Source organism: Drosophila hydei, unplaced genomic scaffold (assembly GCF_003285905.1).
Source record: "Drosophila hydei strain 15085-1641.00,03,60 unplaced genomic scaffold, DhydRS2 tig00000063-arrow-pilon, whole genome shotgun sequence".
Classification (NCBI taxonomy): domain Eukaryota; kingdom Metazoa; phylum Arthropoda; class Insecta; order Diptera; family Drosophilidae; genus Drosophila; species Drosophila hydei.
The window spans coordinates 7,502,731-7,522,719 of NW_022045657.1; the positions used below are offsets into that span (position 1 = coordinate 7,502,731).

The 19,989-nt window shown below is 42.2% G+C and overlaps 1 protein-coding gene across 1 annotated transcript in view; it reads right to left on the reverse strand.

The window, feature by feature from the left end:
* LOC111595990 (dynein heavy chain 10, axonemal) overlaps positions 1 to 19,676 on the reverse strand; it is a 32,089-nt gene extending 12,413 nt beyond the window's left edge. Inside the window, exons 1-30 of the mRNA XM_030222926.1 lie at positions 18,956 to 19,676; positions 18,246 to 18,295; positions 17,929 to 18,052; positions 17,705 to 17,811; positions 16,731 to 16,957; positions 15,819 to 15,952; positions 15,132 to 15,760; positions 14,885 to 15,075; positions 14,225 to 14,819; positions 13,842 to 14,148; positions 13,400 to 13,780; positions 12,388 to 13,276; positions 12,163 to 12,324; positions 11,920 to 12,111; positions 11,577 to 11,868; positions 11,347 to 11,505; positions 9,892 to 10,044; positions 9,274 to 9,492; positions 9,078 to 9,212; positions 7,363 to 7,784; positions 6,872 to 7,067; positions 5,616 to 5,849; positions 5,164 to 5,269; positions 4,668 to 4,788; positions 3,621 to 4,365; positions 3,037 to 3,564; positions 2,326 to 2,484; positions 1,624 to 1,734; positions 228 to 1,061; positions 62 to 154 (exon numbers count right to left, since the gene is read on the reverse strand). Coding sequence (XP_030078786.1) covers positions 62 to 154; positions 228 to 1,061; positions 1,624 to 1,734; positions 2,326 to 2,484; positions 3,037 to 3,564; positions 3,621 to 4,365; positions 4,668 to 4,788; positions 5,164 to 5,269; positions 5,616 to 5,849; positions 6,872 to 7,067; positions 7,363 to 7,784; positions 9,078 to 9,212; positions 9,274 to 9,492; positions 9,892 to 10,044; positions 11,347 to 11,505; positions 11,577 to 11,868; positions 11,920 to 12,111; positions 12,163 to 12,324; positions 12,388 to 13,276; positions 13,400 to 13,780; positions 13,842 to 14,148; positions 14,225 to 14,819; positions 14,885 to 15,075; positions 15,132 to 15,760; positions 15,819 to 15,952; positions 16,731 to 16,957; positions 17,705 to 17,811; positions 17,929 to 18,052; positions 18,246 to 18,295; positions 18,956 to 19,493 — 9,033 coding nt within the window. The 5' untranslated portion in view covers positions 19,494 to 19,676. The remainder of the gene's footprint in view (positions 1 to 61; positions 155 to 227; positions 1,062 to 1,623; positions 1,735 to 2,325; positions 2,485 to 3,036; positions 3,565 to 3,620; positions 4,366 to 4,667; positions 4,789 to 5,163; positions 5,270 to 5,615; positions 5,850 to 6,871; positions 7,068 to 7,362; positions 7,785 to 9,077; positions 9,213 to 9,273; positions 9,493 to 9,891; positions 10,045 to 11,346; positions 11,506 to 11,576; positions 11,869 to 11,919; positions 12,112 to 12,162; positions 12,325 to 12,387; positions 13,277 to 13,399; positions 13,781 to 13,841; positions 14,149 to 14,224; positions 14,820 to 14,884; positions 15,076 to 15,131; positions 15,761 to 15,818; positions 15,953 to 16,730; positions 16,958 to 17,704; positions 17,812 to 17,928; positions 18,053 to 18,245; positions 18,296 to 18,955) is intronic.
* Positions 19,677 to 19,989: the final 313 nt, after the last annotated feature.

The window sequence follows — 19,989 nt, forward strand, 5'->3', positions numbered from 1 at the left end:
GGAGGAAGGGCAAATATTAAAGAAAAGCTTTATTAGCCCGCATCTTTTTCATATCAATTACATTGATATTAGGATTCAGATTGCGCAAATATTGCATGATAGTAGCCGTCTTCGATGTGCCAGCTTCGCCCACCAATAAAACGGGTCGTCTAATCTGGAAAGCCATGTATGTCATTAGTTTAATAGACAAACCTAGTGATCTGTCGGAGTTTTCCACTTCCACTTACATCACTCATGAGTGCCAGCAGTCGATTCGTACGTGTATTATCCACAGTCGGAACGAGAATTTCACTAAACTTGACGGATGGGTCATGCTCGTATGACTTAACAACCCATTCCCAAGCTATCCAGCAGTTCTCCTTCAGATCCCAGTAGTAATCATAGATCGTGGGCTTGCCCTGTGGCAGTTGTCCGCCACCGGCAGGCGATGCCTGTGTGTCTTCCACTAGAGGAAATCCGGCAATGCGTTTCATAAACTCATCGAATATGAGCTGATGCTTTTCAAGTAGACAGGCGCCCAAAGATCCATAGATAGCCTGTATGAAGCAGCATTCCAAAGTATCTGTATTGTAGACTTTGAGCACAGGCTCATCCGAATTTTTATTATCAGACGGTCCATATACCGGTAGCAGTGCGTCATACAAGTTGCAAAACTGTGTGACCATATTGAGGTCGGTTTGCATGATAACTAGCTTGAGCGGACTGCCTTGTGTGGTTCCGTCCAGACCTTCTAATATGAACGCTATGGCATTTACAATTAACTTTTCGAAAAAGTCGTTAAGCAACTCCCGTTGCGGCTCTGGTCGAGTCAATACCCAACGTTGCCAAAATGGACTAAACCGAAGATTCTTGGGATCTACATATACCATGCCAGCCCGGGACACAGTAGCCGGAGAGGCATAAAACAAATTACCGACTTCAAAAAGCAGCGCACAATAGTTCTCCAGGCGTATTCGTTCGCCGTTCGCTAATGTCAACAGCTTGTTATCATCCATAACAGAGTTCATGTTCTCAATCCAAAGTGCATCCACGTCACCATCAAAGCAAGCATACCGGCGCTCCTGTTTGTATTGGGTGGTGTTGGATTGCATTAGTCAGAGTGTGTTATTCAATGCCAGCGGTTACTGATTAGCGATGGGAAAAGCTATGTCTATCGGCACCAACATCTGCGACACAGCTAGAGCTACGAACGAAAGATTACCTCCTGAAAGTCAAAAGGCTGAGTAACCGAATGGATTGTCAGGCGACATAGTTTGTTTAGCCATCGCCACTAGGCAATGGATCGGCCGTAGGTTGGTTTTGCAATAGGATTTAATAGAGAATGGCGTGACTTTCGTATGAATACTCAACACATGCAAAACCAAGGCCTGCAAGCTTGCGTCTGTTACATACTCCTGGCGTCTGAACTGACAGAGAATGCTGTCGGCTTTAACAGAAATGTGCTTGTTCTATATGTGTGTGTGAGTTTGTGTGTGTGTGTATGTACGGATTAGCTGCTGTTGCACTTCCATTCAAATGGGATTACTCCGGTTGCAAAGAGACTGGACTCCTGGGTGGCTCGATAACAGCCAGCGCCAACCATCAGCAAATATAGGGAATATATCAAATGTTTACTTTACTTACCTCACGCTCTATTGGCTTATTCATTTCACGGAATATATTTGAAAATAATCCATCAATCCAATCTCTTGTCTCCATATCCAAATAACCATACAATTCAATTACCGAGCAAGCCTATAAAACAATTGATAGTTTTTCAAAATATATAAATATATATATTTATATTTCGGGGATAATTATTTTTGGCATATTAAATTACAGTTATACCCAAATTCCTTAGTCCTCGTTTATATCTTGTGCCATTTGCAAACATTTATATCTGAGTTGAACTAAAATTACTTATTGCATACGCTTTTCAAATGCAGTCTTATTATCTTCAATAAGAGAATTGCGAATAACAAAGAGAACTGTAATATCAAAGGGAAACAAAATCATCTGTACGTCCCGCTTTTAAACCAGAGGTAATAATGAGCGAGCTTGATGCAGAACAAAGAGAAACACGAACAATTGGAGCCTTTCCAACGAAAACTGAATGCTCTATGCCTTTTCTATTACCTCTGACGAACATACCTTTCAGTTTAAGATTGATCTTAGTTACAAACATGAACAATTAATTATTAAATAGTTTATATATAAGCCATTTGTGAACATATTGGATTTCAGTATTGGAGCTAATATAAGTATGGTAACTATTTACCCAGCACCACGAAGAAAGAGTATATGAATTTGTGAGTGTGTTGGGTATTAAAGTGGCAGACCACTTACCTTAGGGTTAAGCACAAGGCACTTGGTGGGCAGGCCCATGTAGATTTGCGCTTTGATCAGAGCATTTATGACGACAGTTTTGCCACCACCTGTTGGACCTACAAGCATGGTCGAGTGTCGGGTCATCATGGTTTCGTACATTTGCACCACTTTGTCTTCCTGTCGTTGCACAGTGCGAGGGCAAAAGGTAAAGGTGAAGGCGTGCCGTTCCGTTGTTGTTGGGATTTGGTTGCCATAAATGGTGTCGCCAGCGGGCGGTAGAAGAGAAGGTCGTCATGACATCAGTTGGCCAGCAGTTGACATTTTGTGCGACATTTGTGCAACGTTTTGTTTGATGAAAATGGCAAAAATGGCCAGGTGGAGACAAAAGTACAGAAAATTGTATTAGTGAAAATTGTCAGCAGAAAGCAGATAGATAGATAGGAAATAGCAAAGAGGACAAAAGTTAAAATTAGATGTAGGCAGCTGCACGAGGGCATGGCAAGTTTTGTTCTGCAAAATGCTTTGTAACATTTCCGCTATTTGCGATTATGCGAGAAAGGGCCATTTACAAAGTGTCAAAGTGTCAACGATGACAACCGGACTGCAGCAGGACAGCTTCAGCAACTAGTTATATTGGTATCTGCCCTGACCGGTAGGTTTTTGCTTGTCAGCCATGTCATGACTTGGCAAAAGGAGCACACGCACAGAGCCAATGACAAAAGAACTCACCTGATCAGGCAGCAGTATGTAGCCATCGTTGACAAGGACATTTCGAGTAGCCGCATTGAAGTCTGGGTAGCCAATACGTGGACAATCGATGCCTGGAAACAAATCCTTGATAAGACCCAAAAAGAGAGGGACATCTTCGAATACGAATTTGGGAAAGTTCATGTCCCGCAGGACGCGCATCAGTACAACAGCTTCTGGTAAGTCCTCTGATTGACGCTTCATGACACCAGCCATGCGCAGCACAGAGTTCAGCGAACGCAAGCCCCAATCGTAATGGCACTGCTTGGAGAGCTGTTCCTGAGCCAACGAGTACAGCACTGTCATCTTTTTGGCCAACACTTTGGCCGTAAGGAAGCCATCGGAAAACAGTGAAATCAGGCAAATGAGCTCCAAATCAGGTTTGATGCAGGTTACAGGTCGGAACAAAGCTTTCACCGATTCGGGCAATTCAGTGCGGCCTGCATAACCTGGATTCATGGTTACAAAGACGCCGCACTTGGGATCTAAACTTATTTCAACACCTTCAAACTGTGCAGATTAAAATTAGCAACTCTTATAACGTTTTAAATTTGGACTTTACGTACCACAAAACGCTTGAGCTTTCGTATTAATCCATTGCGTATAGTCTGTAGCTGTGTAGAGATTACACTGAGCACCGATATGTCAATGCGATTGAACTCATCGAAGCAGCCCCATGCACCGCATTGCACTAGACCAGATAAGATGGTGCCAACAGCCCTGAAATCCATTCCCTCACCGCAATTGGTGACCACACAGAGCAGTCCCATGGCTTTGGCAAGATCCTTGACAGTCTCCGTTTTACCTGTGCCAGCGGGACCGGCTGGTGCACCGCCGAGATTCATTAGAAGTGCCTGGGTAATGGTTAGATAGATTCGATCTGTTAATGGCGTGATCACCAGACGTCCATTAAGACCCATGTACTCGTAGCCGAAGTCGAAACTGCCCGAGCACTGCAACACAAGCAGGTTGTCGTAGAATTTGACCCAGTAGAAACGTAGCTGACTTTCCCAGCTGAACTCACTGGCATCCAGCACATTATCGCGCACGAAGTTATCTATAATATCGCGAGCGTGCACATCAATAGTACATATCGCCTTAAACTTTAGGCGATCGTTCCGCGAAAGATTTGAGCGCACTTTCAGTACCAGCTCCTCAATTTGATAATTACTCTTCATGAGGAAGTCCTTCATTGCGCGCATGTTGCCATGGTTTTGGGCCTGATCGAAAGCCTCCTCCACTTCTGCCGTCCACCAGACTTGGCTGGCCGCCAAGCCCACCATGCCTTGGTAGTTCATTAACCAGTCCGGCCTGTGGAAATCGAAAGTGCCAAATGACTGTCAATTTAATGCAATTGGCCATAAATATGCCGAGACATGCTTCCCGGCCGGCTCATACAAAAAAATAATAAATCGCGCCAAATGACAAAATTATACAGCCACAGGCTTACTGTCTCAATGTAAATCGCTGGCCATAAAAGGCGACCGAAAGAAGTGGGAGTTAAAGTCGAAAGCGGAATCAGTGCCACCCTGGCGACGGGCTATAGCCATCATGTACATACATCTTGTATATATATAAGCATTCTTTATATATATTTAATGTGCTTCACTTACCTTGAAATAACCAGATCGGTACCAAAGTCGTAGATGCACGTCTTGGTTACATATCGATTCGCGATACGCATTTCATCCAGCACATCGTTCATCCAATGCTCCACACGACCATGGGCCCGGACTGTAAAACAAAAACAATAACAACAAATGGCATAACCACATAAATAAACCCCAGTCGCCAATATCAATAAGTGTATACAAAAACAATAAAAATCAAAGTACCCAAATTACAACAACAACAACAAAAATCGAATGCGCAATCATCTCCAGCAGGGGATAACGGCAACGCCGACTGGCTTCAAATTAATTAAAAGAAATTGGCCAGCGTTCCTCCCAGCCATCCAACCATTCAGCCAACCAGTCAGCCAGCCGGAGAGCAGAGCCATAAAAAAGTTCAATTTTAAAATTGGCAATCAGTGCGTAGGGACTCTGCCGGCCGCTTGCCTGGAGACCTAAAGAGCAGGAGCGGAAGTGACTGGGAGTTGGGTGTACTTACTGAAATGGCGAAACTCCAGGACCTCGCCCTCACTGGATATCATGGCGGTAACAACTGTGTGACCGCCCTCCTTGACCAGGCGCAGCGACTTGATATTGTCGTACATCTGCGGAAGCAGAATGAAAATTGTGAAATCAATGCGCAGGAATACATATTTATTTATAAGCCAAATAAATTCATAAAAATTTACCACTGTTCTGGCCTGTGGGCAGAGACCAGTGCATGTGCTGCACAAATGGCGTAATTTCCGCCTTGGACATTGGCCAGAACGCATAAACAGTGACATTAACTTTTATGGCAAGATTCTCTTCCACTCACACACACACACACACACTCACTCAGTCGTACATAAAAATAATGTTGCTGGCAGTTTAGCAAATCTGTTGTTGTCGGACTCATCCCACACACACACACACTCACACATTCACACATGGCCAGGAACTTCAGCCCACCTTAATGATGTGGTTCTGCACTGCAGATGGCTCGCTACTGCCCAAAATCGAGAGCAGCTCATCGGTGGATATGAAATAGAAACGCGGGAAAATGCGACGCTTTGAGTCCAAATATTCGTTTAACGACTTCTGACAATTTTCCAAGCCAACTCCTAGACTCTGTATATCCAATAAACGTCCGGGCACTGCACAAAATGGCACCACTAACGGATTTTTGGCACAATCGACCATGATCTGCAATGGAAGAGGAAGCAGCAGTTAGAGCAGTAAATTATTTTGAAAAGCAATGAGCACATCAGCAACAACAACAACAATGAACCATATCAAGCACAACACGAAAACAAAATATTATAACTTGTCAAATACTCGCGTGAATACCCTTGAATAAGTATTATTATTGAGTATTTTTATTAAGTATTATTATTTAAGTATAAAATTTCAGATAAAAAATTAAAATACATATATATATCTTGTGTTATTTGTGGAGAAGAGTTCTTAGGATCATAAGAATGCCAATCATTTTATCTGGCGTTATACTTAGGTACAAAATCTCGGCAGTAAAATTAAATTTTAGATAGTTCTGCAAATTTTAATTCTATTTCATTGCTTGCAAAACCATTTCAAGTCTTAGGACTTAAATGGAGAACAGAGATTACTATTGCCTTGTCAACGCCATAGAAATCTTAAATAACACATTGTTCTGGAAGAGTATTACTATAATACGAATGTCGAAAGCAAATCAAAATAATAAATCATTTCATAAATGGCATCAAATATGTCGGCAAATGTTGCAAATGAAACGTAAAGCAAACGACGCAAGTGGCGAGCAAGGTTAAGTGAAGTTAAGCGTCTAACACAAACACAAACATAAACACAAATCACACACCCACATATACAAACGTACGCAAGAACACATGCAGTATAAAGTGTGTGTATCACACGGTAAGGTGAAAGCCTTTGGCTTCGGTAAACACTGCGCCGGCTGACGGAGCGCATGTGTGATGTATGGTTGTAGGACCTTGGAATGTAAGAGTATGTGGTGGTGTGTGTGTGTAGTAGTCGTATGGCAACACAATTACGAATACGCAAAGTGGTCGTTTGCATGCGTATTATGTTTACCGTTAAGTAAGGCGTCGCCATATTGTCGGCGCACATTAAATCAACTCAAATAAATTGAGTAGATATTTCGGCCATGGCAGTGGCACACAGGCAAACAACCAGGATAAACAAATACATACCAAACAGCAAATACTTACCCTGCGATACGACTTGTCAATGTCGTCGAATTTACGCGCCTCCTCCGGCAGTTGTGTGCGTATGTCGCCTCCAATAAAAATTCCCTCCAAGTACAGCCACTTTCGTTGTACAATCAGCCATTCCTCGATGATTTCTGAAACATGCGCGAGTGCCCGTTCCCATCGGTTGACAGTTTCCAGAAATGGACCAATGAATCTGCATGCGAACAACAATTATATTATAGCAATCTAGCAGATGCCCTCAAGTCTAAATATAACATATTTGGGAAAATATATAAGAGTTTGGTATTATATAATATCGGACCCTTCACAAAGTGCCTCAGAAATCAAAAGAAATCGACTTGAAAGAATAGACAGCAGTTTTTATAGTTGGGCTTTGTCAACGAAAGCTAAATTACAATGATTAGCATAATTAGCTCAAGTACTCTCTTAATTTGTATCGTTTTATCTAAATTCTTTTGTGACTATATGATCTTAAATGTAAAACTTACTGACTCGCTCCCATTGACTGTAAGTTCATGGCATTATCTTCAAGGACTTGCATTATCTCATCGACTGGTCCCAATATCCAACCGCGGTCTTCTGTGCCCTTGAAATGTTTGTTTACCTTAAAGGACATTGAACCCCATGTTTCCTCCACGGCGCGAACGCCACGCTCAATTTGCAATTCCTTGATAGCATTAGTGAGGATCTGCTCGGCGATTTCCTGATACTTATGTAACTGCATTGCGAACATATTGTCCAATGTGAAGCGGCTGGGTGACATATCAAAAAACTGATTCGTCTTTTCCATCAGCTGTAGCCAATGGCGTTCACGCAGCGCCTCATGCTTGAGGCTGACCATCAACGGGACTGTGGCCTTGAACTGTTTCATGTGCGTTTCCAGTTGCTGGCCAGTGGGCAACATACGCACCTATGGCGTGAACGAAGGGAAGAGTGTGATGTAGACGATAAACGGTTAGTTAGCTACGTCAAATCAGTTGAAACAATAGTGCGGTCCTGGCTACTGTCAGTTGTGGTTACAGCCGAATTGAATTATGACGCAAGCGCTGCGCCTGTGGCTTTGGTGGCTTGGTTTGGTTTTGGTCAATGGCAGCGGGCTTGTTAAGTTTGCCAAAAAGCGCATTCTGTTTACATTTGTACGCATTGCTCGTGTCTCTCTATGAAAGTTTGCACATGTACATTCAATGCATGCATTGAGCGAAACAGTGCGGGCATAAATTAAAATCCAGCACTGCGAGACAGCAGGGAGGAGAGGATTGTCAACAAGTCGAGGAAAAAGAGAGAGAGTATGTCGGGTTATTGGCGCGGCGCAGACCGTCCAGGGCATATCGGCCGACACCCGTTGGCATTTTAATTATTTTCAATATTGAACAAATTGATTTGCATTTTGGGACACTGATTATGCCATGGCTGCCGACAACGACATGTGGCTGCAAGGCCCATCCAAAATTATGCATTATAAAAACTGCATTAAAATGTGTGCATGCCAACTGATTATATTCAAATTTGTGTTCAGTGCGCTATTTATATTAATGATAAACTAATGAAATAGTTTGCATGCTAATCTATGCATGTAATCACTGTTTAGAGATACGAATGCCCTCCCACAAAGTCATCCAGCTCCACTCGACCCTCTGCCGGCCCAGTTGCAGCCACTTTTCAACAACAACTCGGTTCATTTGTATGAATAAAACTTTTTGGCGCGACAAACTTTTGGCCTGGACGGAGGGAAATTCCTCAGAAACTTGTTAGTGAAGTAAATAAATCAATTTGTCATAATCAGTTTAGGTGCAAAATTTCGACGCTGCTAGGCCAAATTTCACTTTACTTGTTTGTTGTAAGGAAAAGTCAACAAGTGCATGGAGTTCGACTATTAGACATGCTTTATAAAGTTGAATGGCTTTGAATTGTTTAAGAGATGTATTAAACTCGTAGACTGTTAACGGCTAACTGCTGAAATCTTTGATACGAGCATTGTATTTCCTTCTGAGTACATATCAATTTTTAAGTAAATAATAGAAAGAAACACCCGTCGAGCTGACAGGGTGAAACAGGGTATGAAAGCAAACTGAGCGTTTAGCTGAGAAGCATTTGCTTGTTATTGTTTTAGCGCCTCTGCAATTTTATGAAAAACTCCTGGCCAGCCGAAACTTTACCAATTAGTCAAACTTTTTATTCGAAACGCCGTGGGGGCGTGACTTACCGCCTTAGGCATTTTACGGAATTCCTTCAGATAGCTTTCAACACCCTCAGTCAGGAAATTTGGATCTAAATCAACCCACAATGTTTTGCCCCAGATTTCACGACTATTCTTTTGGGCTCTGTACAGCTTGAAGATCTAAAAAACTAGAAGTATTAAAAGCAATTGTTGGATACCAATATCTGAATTTGGTTTTAACTGTTTGTAATCCCTCGAATTCAGCTTGCACGCGAGAAAATTCATGGTAGTCCACCATTGGCATATCGAATAGACGTTCCGCATTAGCCAGCTCTTGGCGTCTTAGCTCTCGCTCGTTTATTTTTTGGCTATATTGATCCATCAAACGGACGCCGCGTTCCAGATCAGGGCCATGGGAGCCAGGTCCGTTCTCATCCCAATCCTTGATAAAATCTTCCAGCTGTTGAGATGGAAAGGAAAACGCAATATTAGTCCAGTACACTTGTCGAATAGCAGCTTTTTATTGTTGCGCTTTGTGCAGGACTCCCAGTGCTATGCTGCTCGATTCTTTGCTCACGCCTTAATTCAAATAATAAACACTTCAAGTTAATTCATTTTACGCTGACGGCACCGTTGCCACTAACAATTGACAATAACGGTTGGGCGGGCGGAAAAATCCAATTAAAATGCCATCGAAAGGAAATAATAATAGAGGGAAACAAAACGGAATTGCAGAAAACGCAAAATTGCGGAAATGCAGGGATGGCAAAGCAGTGCAAAGTGAAGCCCCACACCACACCTACACCACACTCTTCTCACTCGTCAAGGAGTGGCGCCTAGCGTCGACTTGACAACTCACATCGTCCCAGAAAATTTCGATTTCTCCGGTAGTCAACTCTGCGAATTTTTGCTTAATTGGTTGCAGCTTCTCCGAGCGATACAATGCCGATAAAAATAGACGCTTCCAGCGTTTCTCCAGATGATGGACCATCAGCATGTCTTCGTACATAAACTGCAAAAAAAAACAGAAAAAATCGAAAAATTAAGAAAAAATAAAAGCTTTCACCGACATTCAAATTAGGCAATGGCCTTCAATTATTGCTGAGTGCAAATAATAATCATCAATAGTGCCGAATTCACTAACGAGCTGCCAAGTGTCGCTTCCGCAACCGCAACTGCAACACGCAGAAAGCTATGAATAAAAGAATGGTCAACTAGGTCGACTAACCGACTAGACGATACCCTGTATTCAAAGACTTCTACTCATCTATCTTCTCTTCAAAGAAAATTAAAATTTAGTTAATTATATATTTTCACACTTGATATCCATCATGTTACATACGTACTTAAAAGCACTATTAACTTGTTTCGTGTGGTTGCTGGGTATTGAAAAAATTGCAAAGCTTTCAATGCCGCCGCCGCCGCAATTGGTCGTCATTGCATAAATTTTCATATGGCCTTTGTAGCTTTTACGTTGTTGCGCTTGTGTGCGTGTGTATGTGTGTGAGAGTGCATTTGTTCATTTATTCATTAATTTATATAAAATGCAAGTTAATTCCGTCGTTGTCTGAGCCAGAGCTAAGCGCCGTTGCCGCAACGAAATGCAATCAATAACGAATCCCAACTGGTGGACATACAGAGGTCCACGAACGGAAAGTGGAGAACGGACGGAAATGACTGGGCCAGCAAAGGACCGTTAGCAACTAACTGCTGCCACCCGCTGTCTGTGTCTAGTTCGAATGTCGAGCTTATGCAACCATTTTGTGTGCGTGTGTGTGAGTCTGTATCATGCCAGCATGCGGAAAGCCATTTTCAAATCATGCTCCGCTCTCTGACCACGAAATATGCATATGTAAACAGTGTGTAGCTGCTGTCGACCACAAAGGCTTTAAAAGATTTTTAAAAGGATTTCCAAAACAGCTCATTTGAATACACAAATATGCGCCTCCAACAACTTACTCGACATTAGCGAATTCCGCTAAACCAGTCACAAATGCTCTCTAAATAGAGTAGATAAGACTTAACGATATCATTCTATTACACATGGATATCGGCAAAGAGTAAGATTATGCATATAATATGCACCTATTCTCCCACACTTTTGAAACTTGTATGTAAGCAAAGGGTTTGAGAATATGATACAATTGATTATGTAGTCAGTTGCTTCTGCAGTATTCCGGATTTAGTTATAACAACTATATATTGAAGCTTGTGAAGCTTAATTATTAATAACAAAAATTTGTGTTTGTCTAGCTTAGACTATAGAAAAATGTACATTCATTGATTGATAGTAGGCTAGAGCTGGAAAGCTTACCGTAATTTGGTGTTCACTTAGCACTGTAAAGGTCTCCTGCATCTCATGTATTTTCTGTTCATTTGTCAACGTTGTTGACTGAATTGTGGCGATTGTTTGCATGACCAGCTTAAAGTCCTCTAGCTCTCGTGTGGTCTTGTTAAGATTCAAACTCAGCAACTATATAAGGGATTACAGAAGTGGTTTGAGTTGGTGGGGAGATTGATGCCATGTGGTATTCCTCTGCTCACTTTGATTTCGTTTCGCATGGCCCTCATATTGTCGATGACATGCTGCAACAACTCCTCGCCCAATATGGTGCACCATTCCTGGGCATGTTGCTTGATGCTTTCCAGCAATGGTCTCAAATTTATGCGTACACATCTGACATCATGGTACTGGCGCATTTGATCCAAGGTTTCTACGATGGTCGAGTAAAATGTAAATTTTTCATCGATTTCGACGAGCGTAACCTGACGTTCCACAAACTTTTGGCATATGATATCCTTCTCAAAGGCCCATAGATTAAAGTACTTGCGAAATCTTAAACAACCAATTGCAATCATTAACATAAAGAAACCAATTTATACTCACTGCGACACAAAGGACTTGGCTTCGTTCACAATTTTTGCAGCTAAATCGTGTATATTTATAACAAGATTCACCACATCATTGATGCTCATTACATCCTCGAAGAATGTATAGTTATATTTCCACTGGGTGCCTGCATCAAGTAGCGGACAGTTGATACAAGTGCCGGACATCCAGCGTGTGAATATTTTAATTCTGTGGATTGGCAGTGGTCAGCAAAAGTTTTGTATGGAATCAAAGACTTACCGCGTCAGATAATCCTTGGCTGCAGTTATTATGATGCTCTGCAGTTCATTGGCGGACGGCTCCAATACAATTTCAGACATGAGCAGCACAGCATTCACCTCAAACATGGGCTCATTCGATAGCAGTCGATTAATGTAGCATTTTAAATTTTCAAATGTCATACTGTAAATTACGTTTTCATATATGTACCCATATTAGGATTATCTATTTAAGACAGCAACTTACTCAACAATACACTTGAAAGTCTCTTCCTCCCAAAATTCGTAGTAATTGCGCATTTTTTCCGACCGGCCAGTGAATGTGCCCAACACTAAGCTTTCTAGTTTTATTAAAACTGGTCCCAGGGAATCGTATAGCTTTTTCATTTGTGCCGCTTTCTGATTACGGGATGCCTCCAGAAGCTCAAAATAGCCTTGGCAGGCGTAAACTCCCGTGCCACAAGTCAGGTCTTGAATAACTTTCTGCTCATCATGATTATCATCGGCTTGCAGCATTGTAATTGTTTCGCCTGTCATTGACTTGAAGGTGTGTGCCATAGAGTTTTTTATGGATCCTGTAAAGCTTTGTTCAGGCACTACACTTGTGATTGTATCTTTCAGTCGAGCTATTTCTGAATCTAGATTAAACAGATTATATTTTTGGATTTCATCGATACGGTTGCGTAGGTCCCGACGAATAAAATTTATTTGCGACACTATCGAGGTCAATTTGCGCAGTTGTGAGTTGATCTGGTCACAAAATTTGATAATATTGAACGATATCCAGTTGAAGCGCCCCACACCCATTTGTATAAACAGCTCCGTGTCGTAGATGTGCTCTCGTAAAAACACCACCTCGGACATTGATAGGTTGCTAATAATCGCATTGTACCGATTAATAACCTCAGATAGCTTCTCATAGTCCTTGAAGAGAATGTCTTTTCTCATGATCGAAGTACGTAATGCTGTAGGTAACGTAAAGCCCAGTTGCTCAAAAAGCTGTCCCTCGAACATTGTGTCAAACACCTCACGATTTAAGTTGACAACAAACTGCATATCGTACTCGATTAGAACCTTATCTCCAACTAGCTCCCGCCACACAGGCAACATGTGTTGCGATTCCGCATGAAGAAGCACTTAAATGGAAGAGAAAATTGCAGATACATTAAAAACCTATCTGATTCTTACATTCGAAGCACATACGTGAGTTGATACATGTCATTATGATAGTATACAATGAGCTTGTTTAAAATACTCACAGTTACATGTCTGCATGCATTCTCGATCACGAGGAGTGATGTCCTTTGGCTTTCGCTCTTTCATGGCAGCTAAAAAGGCATTTGCCTTAGCTAGCTGCAGATTCGCATGACGCGTCTTGCCCACCATCCACATGATCATCGCTGTGAGTACCGTGAACCGATTAATTTTGCACATGACACCTATTTGAGCAGCGTCTACTGCGGTCTGCGAGTTGTCATCATCCTCTTCCTCATAGAAACTGATGGATCCTTCTCCACTACCGTCAGAGTTGACATCCATTAAACTCATACTACCGCCATATTGTGAAGAATGCATTTGCAATATAGAATTTGCTCGGCTCTTGGACTTAAGTGTTTGTGTCGCTTCCGATATATAATTGACTGGAGTAGGAATACAGTTTGATCAGTTGAATGTCTAATGGCCGAAGTAATGAGTACTTACGAGTTTCATCAACGCATATTTCTATACTCAGTATGTTGGATCGGTTGGTATGATTTACTATAAAAGTGGAGTTCTGTATGAATTTCTCAAAAAGTATCTTTTCGAACTGGAACATAACTGTCATCAGCTCAAAGTATTGCTTAAATGCGCTACGCTTTAGAAAGCTATTCTTCATTGCCGGATCGTCTTCGACGGTCTTGAATGCCAAGACAGAGTTCTTGAGCTTCCTGCCCAACAAACGTGCCCAACAGATGGCGCTAATTTTAGCGGGCTGTAATTTCGGCATTGGTGGTGTTTTCTTAAATTTCTGTAAAATAATAACAATGATAAAAATAAAATACCTCCTAGTCAAGAAAATATATAAAGCAATCAAATTTACGTACTGTGAACACTGTTTCCACGTTATTAATCTCGCTCACAAAAAACCGTAGTAGATTCTCATGTTTCGTGGAAACGAATTGCTGTAGAACCTGTCGCGTGTCAATGGTGTTTGCATTGACTAGCAGCTTGATACCTTTCTGGGCAGATAGTAACGAGTTAATGCTCTGATCTATAACCGCTTTGGCATCAATTTCGAGACTTTCGAGACGTTTATTAAACTGCTCCAGCGAGTACTCCCAGTTCTCCCAATTGCTGGGCAGGAACATATCATAATCGACGCTTCGAATCAGATCATCTAGCAAGCGATAGATTTTTCGCATAAGATTATCCACAATAGCGGGATCAGTTATCAGTGCCTTAAGATTGCGTCCAAACAAGTTTTCATACTGTATAAACACCCGCCCCACATATGCAATATCCACAGCCACTTGATATATATGATTGACCTCATTGAATAGTGCTACACGATCGAACTCCCAACGGGAACCGGCACCGGATTCTTCAATGTGCTGGCGGCTTACTTTGTAGGCCTCCTTCCAGCAGCGCAAAATGTTTGCACAGTTGTTGGCAGTCTCATATGTATAGGATGCAGAATAGCTGAACGTTTGAGGTTATTAATGACTTGGCTTAAGGGATTGTCTACTCGGTCGACTTAAACTCACCGAAATATATTGTCAAAATTAATTATTTTCTTCACCTTCTGCACAAACACATTCGATATTTCACAGAGTAGCACTTGCATTTCGGGATCGCGGCAATAGTAGCTAGACATAGTCCAGATGTGGCGTAAGCCGACCATTACATTTGGTATCTGCATTATGGCCATTTTCATGCTGTCATAGTTTTGTATTTTCTAACGAAGAGAAAAAGACTATAAAGCGATTGTCGACATTTCGGGCTTCAACATACCTCCAAGTAGTCTGTTACGGTGCCAAGGTAATCCGAATTCTCTTTTGCCAATTTGAATCGTTCCTCTGTTTTCGCCAGAACTCTATTCCAATCGATAAGCTTTTTGGATCCATCATTGGCTAGACGGTTAAGTACGGCCATCACAAATTCAGTTTTTAACTGCTCCAGTGTGCCATACAGATCGATTTCCATTTTATGCCAGTAGCGATATTCGGCCATGGGAGTGAACTCGTCTAGCTTGGCATCCTTCAAGGCTTTCATTGTTTTATTTAGATACGTCATCCAACCATCAACCACATCCTCGAGCTGACCTTGTGTATAAGTGGGAACCAATTCTAATTTCTTTGTATCTACAGGAACACGTATAAGCGCTTCTTCAAACTCAGTTTCTTCTTGACCGGGCAGCACATAGGACGAGGGTAAATTAAAGGCCCAAACAATATGATTGATAGTCCAAACGATTTCTCTATCAAACTCCTCAATCTCCTTGAGCAAACGACGCAGTATTGGATTAATACGAGGAGGTGTTGCCTCTTCAGCCATACGCTCCGCCACTACTTTAGCCTTGGTCTCATTTAACAGATTTTCCCAGCGCTCAGCAATGGTCAGTTTTTCAGTTTTCTGTTGCACTGTAAATGGAAACCAGCGGCTTTTCAATTATTGTCAAATTTCTGACTATCAACTTACCCTCCTCCTCAGACGATGATGGCAGCTCTATGGTTACAGGTTGATCTTCTTCTTCATCATCTGCATCACCCTTGCCTGCAGCTAACTTGGCCTGAGCCAGTTTCTTCGCTTCTGCTTCCAGTGCTTTTTGCTTTCTGTCATATAACAGAAAAATAAATAAATAAATTAGTACACTTAAAGGCACTCAACATGTAAAATTAACACAAAGCGCAATGAAAAGCCGTTGATAAGCGAAATGAGCAGCAAATACCAACAAAGGACAACAAAGAGCACAAAGTGGACGTAAAGGAATCCTCTCCGATTGCGCTGGCTGCCAAGCGACCAAAGGATTTTGAATGCACGAGTGTCAGCCTAAAAAGGACGGACTGAACAGCGCTCATTGGTCAAGTGGCAGTTTGAGCACGGGCCACAATAAGAGCAATGAAAACCCAATGCACGGGCGAGTGAGGTTCCTGCCAGGATATGCCATAAATGTTGACTTCCATACCAATGGCGAGGGGAGCAGAAGACAACAGAAGCGAAAGTAACGGCAACAGCATCAACAACAGCGTATACGCTGAAGCTGGCGCCGTTGATGGTAGCATGAAATCCGATTAAAAATAAAAATTCTTATCGGATGCGCTGTAATTTATGTGCGAAAAGGGTTATGCAGGATTCACAAAATAAAAAAGAAAAGAAACTGTAGCCACATCGATGGTAAACAGTGATAAATGCAAAACAAAGGGCAAACAAAAATGTGCACGAAAAAAGTGTGAGCAAAAAAGCCAGAAAAACAAAAAGCACGTCGGAGAAAGCACTTCAGTCAGCACAAAACCAATAAAGCGCGGAGGGTACGGCCTCCTATTACCCCTGCCCCAAAGCCCCAAAAAAAGCGAATGCGTTGCCGCGTTGCCTTTGTTAAAAGTTAAATACTTTTGTTGTTTAAGCGCTTTCAAACGAAATTCCGATGGTTTGGAAAGCTCCAATAGACCCGGCCCCGATTCCTTGGGCTCACTGGAAACATTCTCGCCAGCGCCAGCATCACCAACGCTGCCACCGCCAGCGCCTCCACCCTCCCTCTGGGCTTCATTACTCTCCTTTTGCTGGGTATCCGTGGTGTCCGGTTCGCGAAATTGAAAACGAAAGGCGCTATTGTAAACCTGCAATAGAATGAAAATAAAAGCAAAAAAATTGAGAATTTCATATGTTGTACTAATAGGCAGAGTCTGCTCTGTGCAGGCAATCTAATTGATCTGCTGCGTTGATTTGGCAAAACCAATTTTCAATTTTCGACAAATTCCCAATTTATTTTCATGCGTAAAGCAAATATTATGGCAGTTGGGGCTGCTGGTCTCTCACCGACCGCAAAATTTGCAAGCTGCCAAGTTTTAGGGGCGGAGGGGTGAAGTTTAGGGGTTGGGTTGGCCAGCCATCCAGCCTAATGGAAACCGCAGCACATTTTGAGGCTATGATGAAGCAATTTGAGTTGGAGCCGCCCGCCCAAGGCATTGTGGGCGTGAGCCCGCTACCGAATCCTTATGGCCCCCACACCCTCAGATAACCGCCTGTTGTGCACCGAAGCGCAAAAATCTTTCGCCACAGCGTCCATTTTGATAGATGACTGCCTTGTTTTAGGAATTAATTACAATTCGTCACATTTTGTTTTGCGGTTAAGCGCGGACGGACCAACGAAGATGGACGAAAGAAAGACAAAGGGCATCGAGTGGAACTCACATAGCCGTTCACACTGGAAGCCCTAGTTGCTGCTTCAAAGCCATTGATTGATTGAACAACGGTTTATGGGGTGTGAAATGAGCGAAAGGGCGCAAATTTGAGTGATTTGGTTTGCGGATTGTGTTGTGGCATTAAGTGGCGCATTTTATGACCAGCTTACTAGTTGAGCTTACCATCTTTAATTCGTGTCGCAGTGCGTCGATGAGGTTGCCACGAATGGAGCCCAATAGAAATAATAATGGCATTTCGGCAAAGCACTGCGATATCTCTTTGAACCAGGCTGGAAGAATAAATAAAATTAATGACTATACGAACGGTAAAATGCGTTTCAGTCCATATCATAATTATCACTGTAATGAAATAAACTCTTGGTATTATTAGATAGTTCATAGCTTACGTATTTCTCTGGCATTCTTGCGCATTATATAGACATATCTTGTTTTGGGGTCGAAGTTGTGAGATTCCATTTCGCCAAAGTGACAATGAAGAATTGGAGTTTTTATATAAGCGGGAACAATTTTCTGTAAATGGTTGTAAAAAACGTTTGGATAAATTAGAACAGTTATAATACATTTTCTAAATAAGCTAAATAAGAGTATTTTAAGCCCTTATAAAAGCAAATATTTAAATATTCGCTAGTCTAATAGACGGACTTATAATCAATAAGTGGCCTTATTAAATTCAATTAGTTTTTTATTGATATTTTGTACCCACCTTAACTTCAATGTAGACTGGAACATAGCTTTTTTTCTTGGTTTTGCGACCTATTGTAATGGGCAGATTAAATTAAGTACATTAGAATGGCGAATGGGCGTGGCAAGTGCACTGCAGAATAGTTAAATGTATGGGACTGTGAGCAAAGACTGACGTGGTGAATAAGCGAAGAAGCTGTCGGGGTTATTTGCATTGTCATTGTTCCGGAACTTTTCGGTTCTATTTAAATGCAATGAACGGAATGAAACTTTGGTCTTATCTTTGTGCCGGGCAAAGCAAATCAAATGAGCTGCATTTTCCAACGACGAAAATGGTGGGCTTGGCGCGAATTCAAATTAAAAGTTGCAAAAGAAATGAATATTAGGAAGACGAGCCGAAATTAAGCCCCTAAATATTTATGATGTGCTGTGTGCTGTGGGCAGCTTGAATCAAAGGCAGCACAAAGATTTCATTTTGATATTAAGTTGGACGGGTATTAAATTTATGCATTGCATTCGAGTGCTCAAGGGAAAAGGTGCTGAGAAAAGTTTCCAAATTAAAAGTGGCGTTGGAATAAAGCAAAATTGAGCAAGGATGCGATATATTTACCGTTATCCATATCAGAGCTGACTGCATGAATGAAACGCGAGCAGATAAAGAAGTTAGCATGTCGGTTTGAGTTTGGTGGTGTGGATCCAGAACAGAGTCCATTAAGGACAACGAATACTTACGTGTGCGTCTGGAGCGTGCTGAGCTCTTGGCGCTATTGATAGCAGCGGCTTCCTCCTCCCCTTCGGCCTCTCCCTCGGCCTCTGTCTCTAGATCAGTACCTTCGGCTGGCTCGACATCCACGGGTTCTGGCTCCTGTCCGCCCTTTTTGCGTCCTTTACCCTTCTTTTTCTTATCTTTTTTATCCGGTAACGAAGGCCTTGGCACTTCCTCCAGCACAGTGATCTCTTCCTCCACGAGCCTGTCGTAGAATGTTCTCCACACGTACATAATAACACGATCCAGATGTGCCTGCCGCTCATAGCGCTTGTTGAGAAACTGATCCACAGCATCCTTATTTTTGGCTATCAATGTATTAACGTAAACTGGCTTGAACACTCCCAGCTGGTTGGCAATGATAGTCTTCAACCAAACGATACGAGGGTCCTCATTATGTATAGGGCCATCAGCAAAGCTTTCATTTTCCTGCAGCGAGGCTTTGACGGAGCCTGTTGTATAAGACATCGATTGTAGCGGCGTTCCCAAGGCAGCCCCAGCCATAGGGCACCTTCTGGCTGATTTGGTTAACTTTGTCTACTTCAACGCACGTATGTGCTGACGTGTGTATGTATGAGTGTGCGGTTATTTGCTTACTGGTTCCTGCAGAGGTTTGCACATCAAACGCTAAAATGTTGCCGTGAGCGCTGGATAGCTGCTTGAGTTCTTCCTGCTGCTGCTGGCACTTGCCTCTATTTTCTTGTAGTTGTTTCTTCAATCAATTTCAATTTCACTTATCGTTGCGCAGTTCGTTTTTGCGCTTGTTTGTTGTCTGCGGTGCTGTGCCGTGTTGACTCATCCAGGTGCGCTAGCGTCTACAAATCCTTTTGTGTAACTTGGGACAACGTCTGATGCCGTGGTCGTTGCCAAATGTTGCAAGCCAATCTAAACGCTTTGAAATGTTGAACGCGTTCTCAATTTATAGCAACGTTATGTGGAAAATATTTCATTTTCTTCTGTAATATACATATGTATATGTTTATATGTATATATAGCCGAC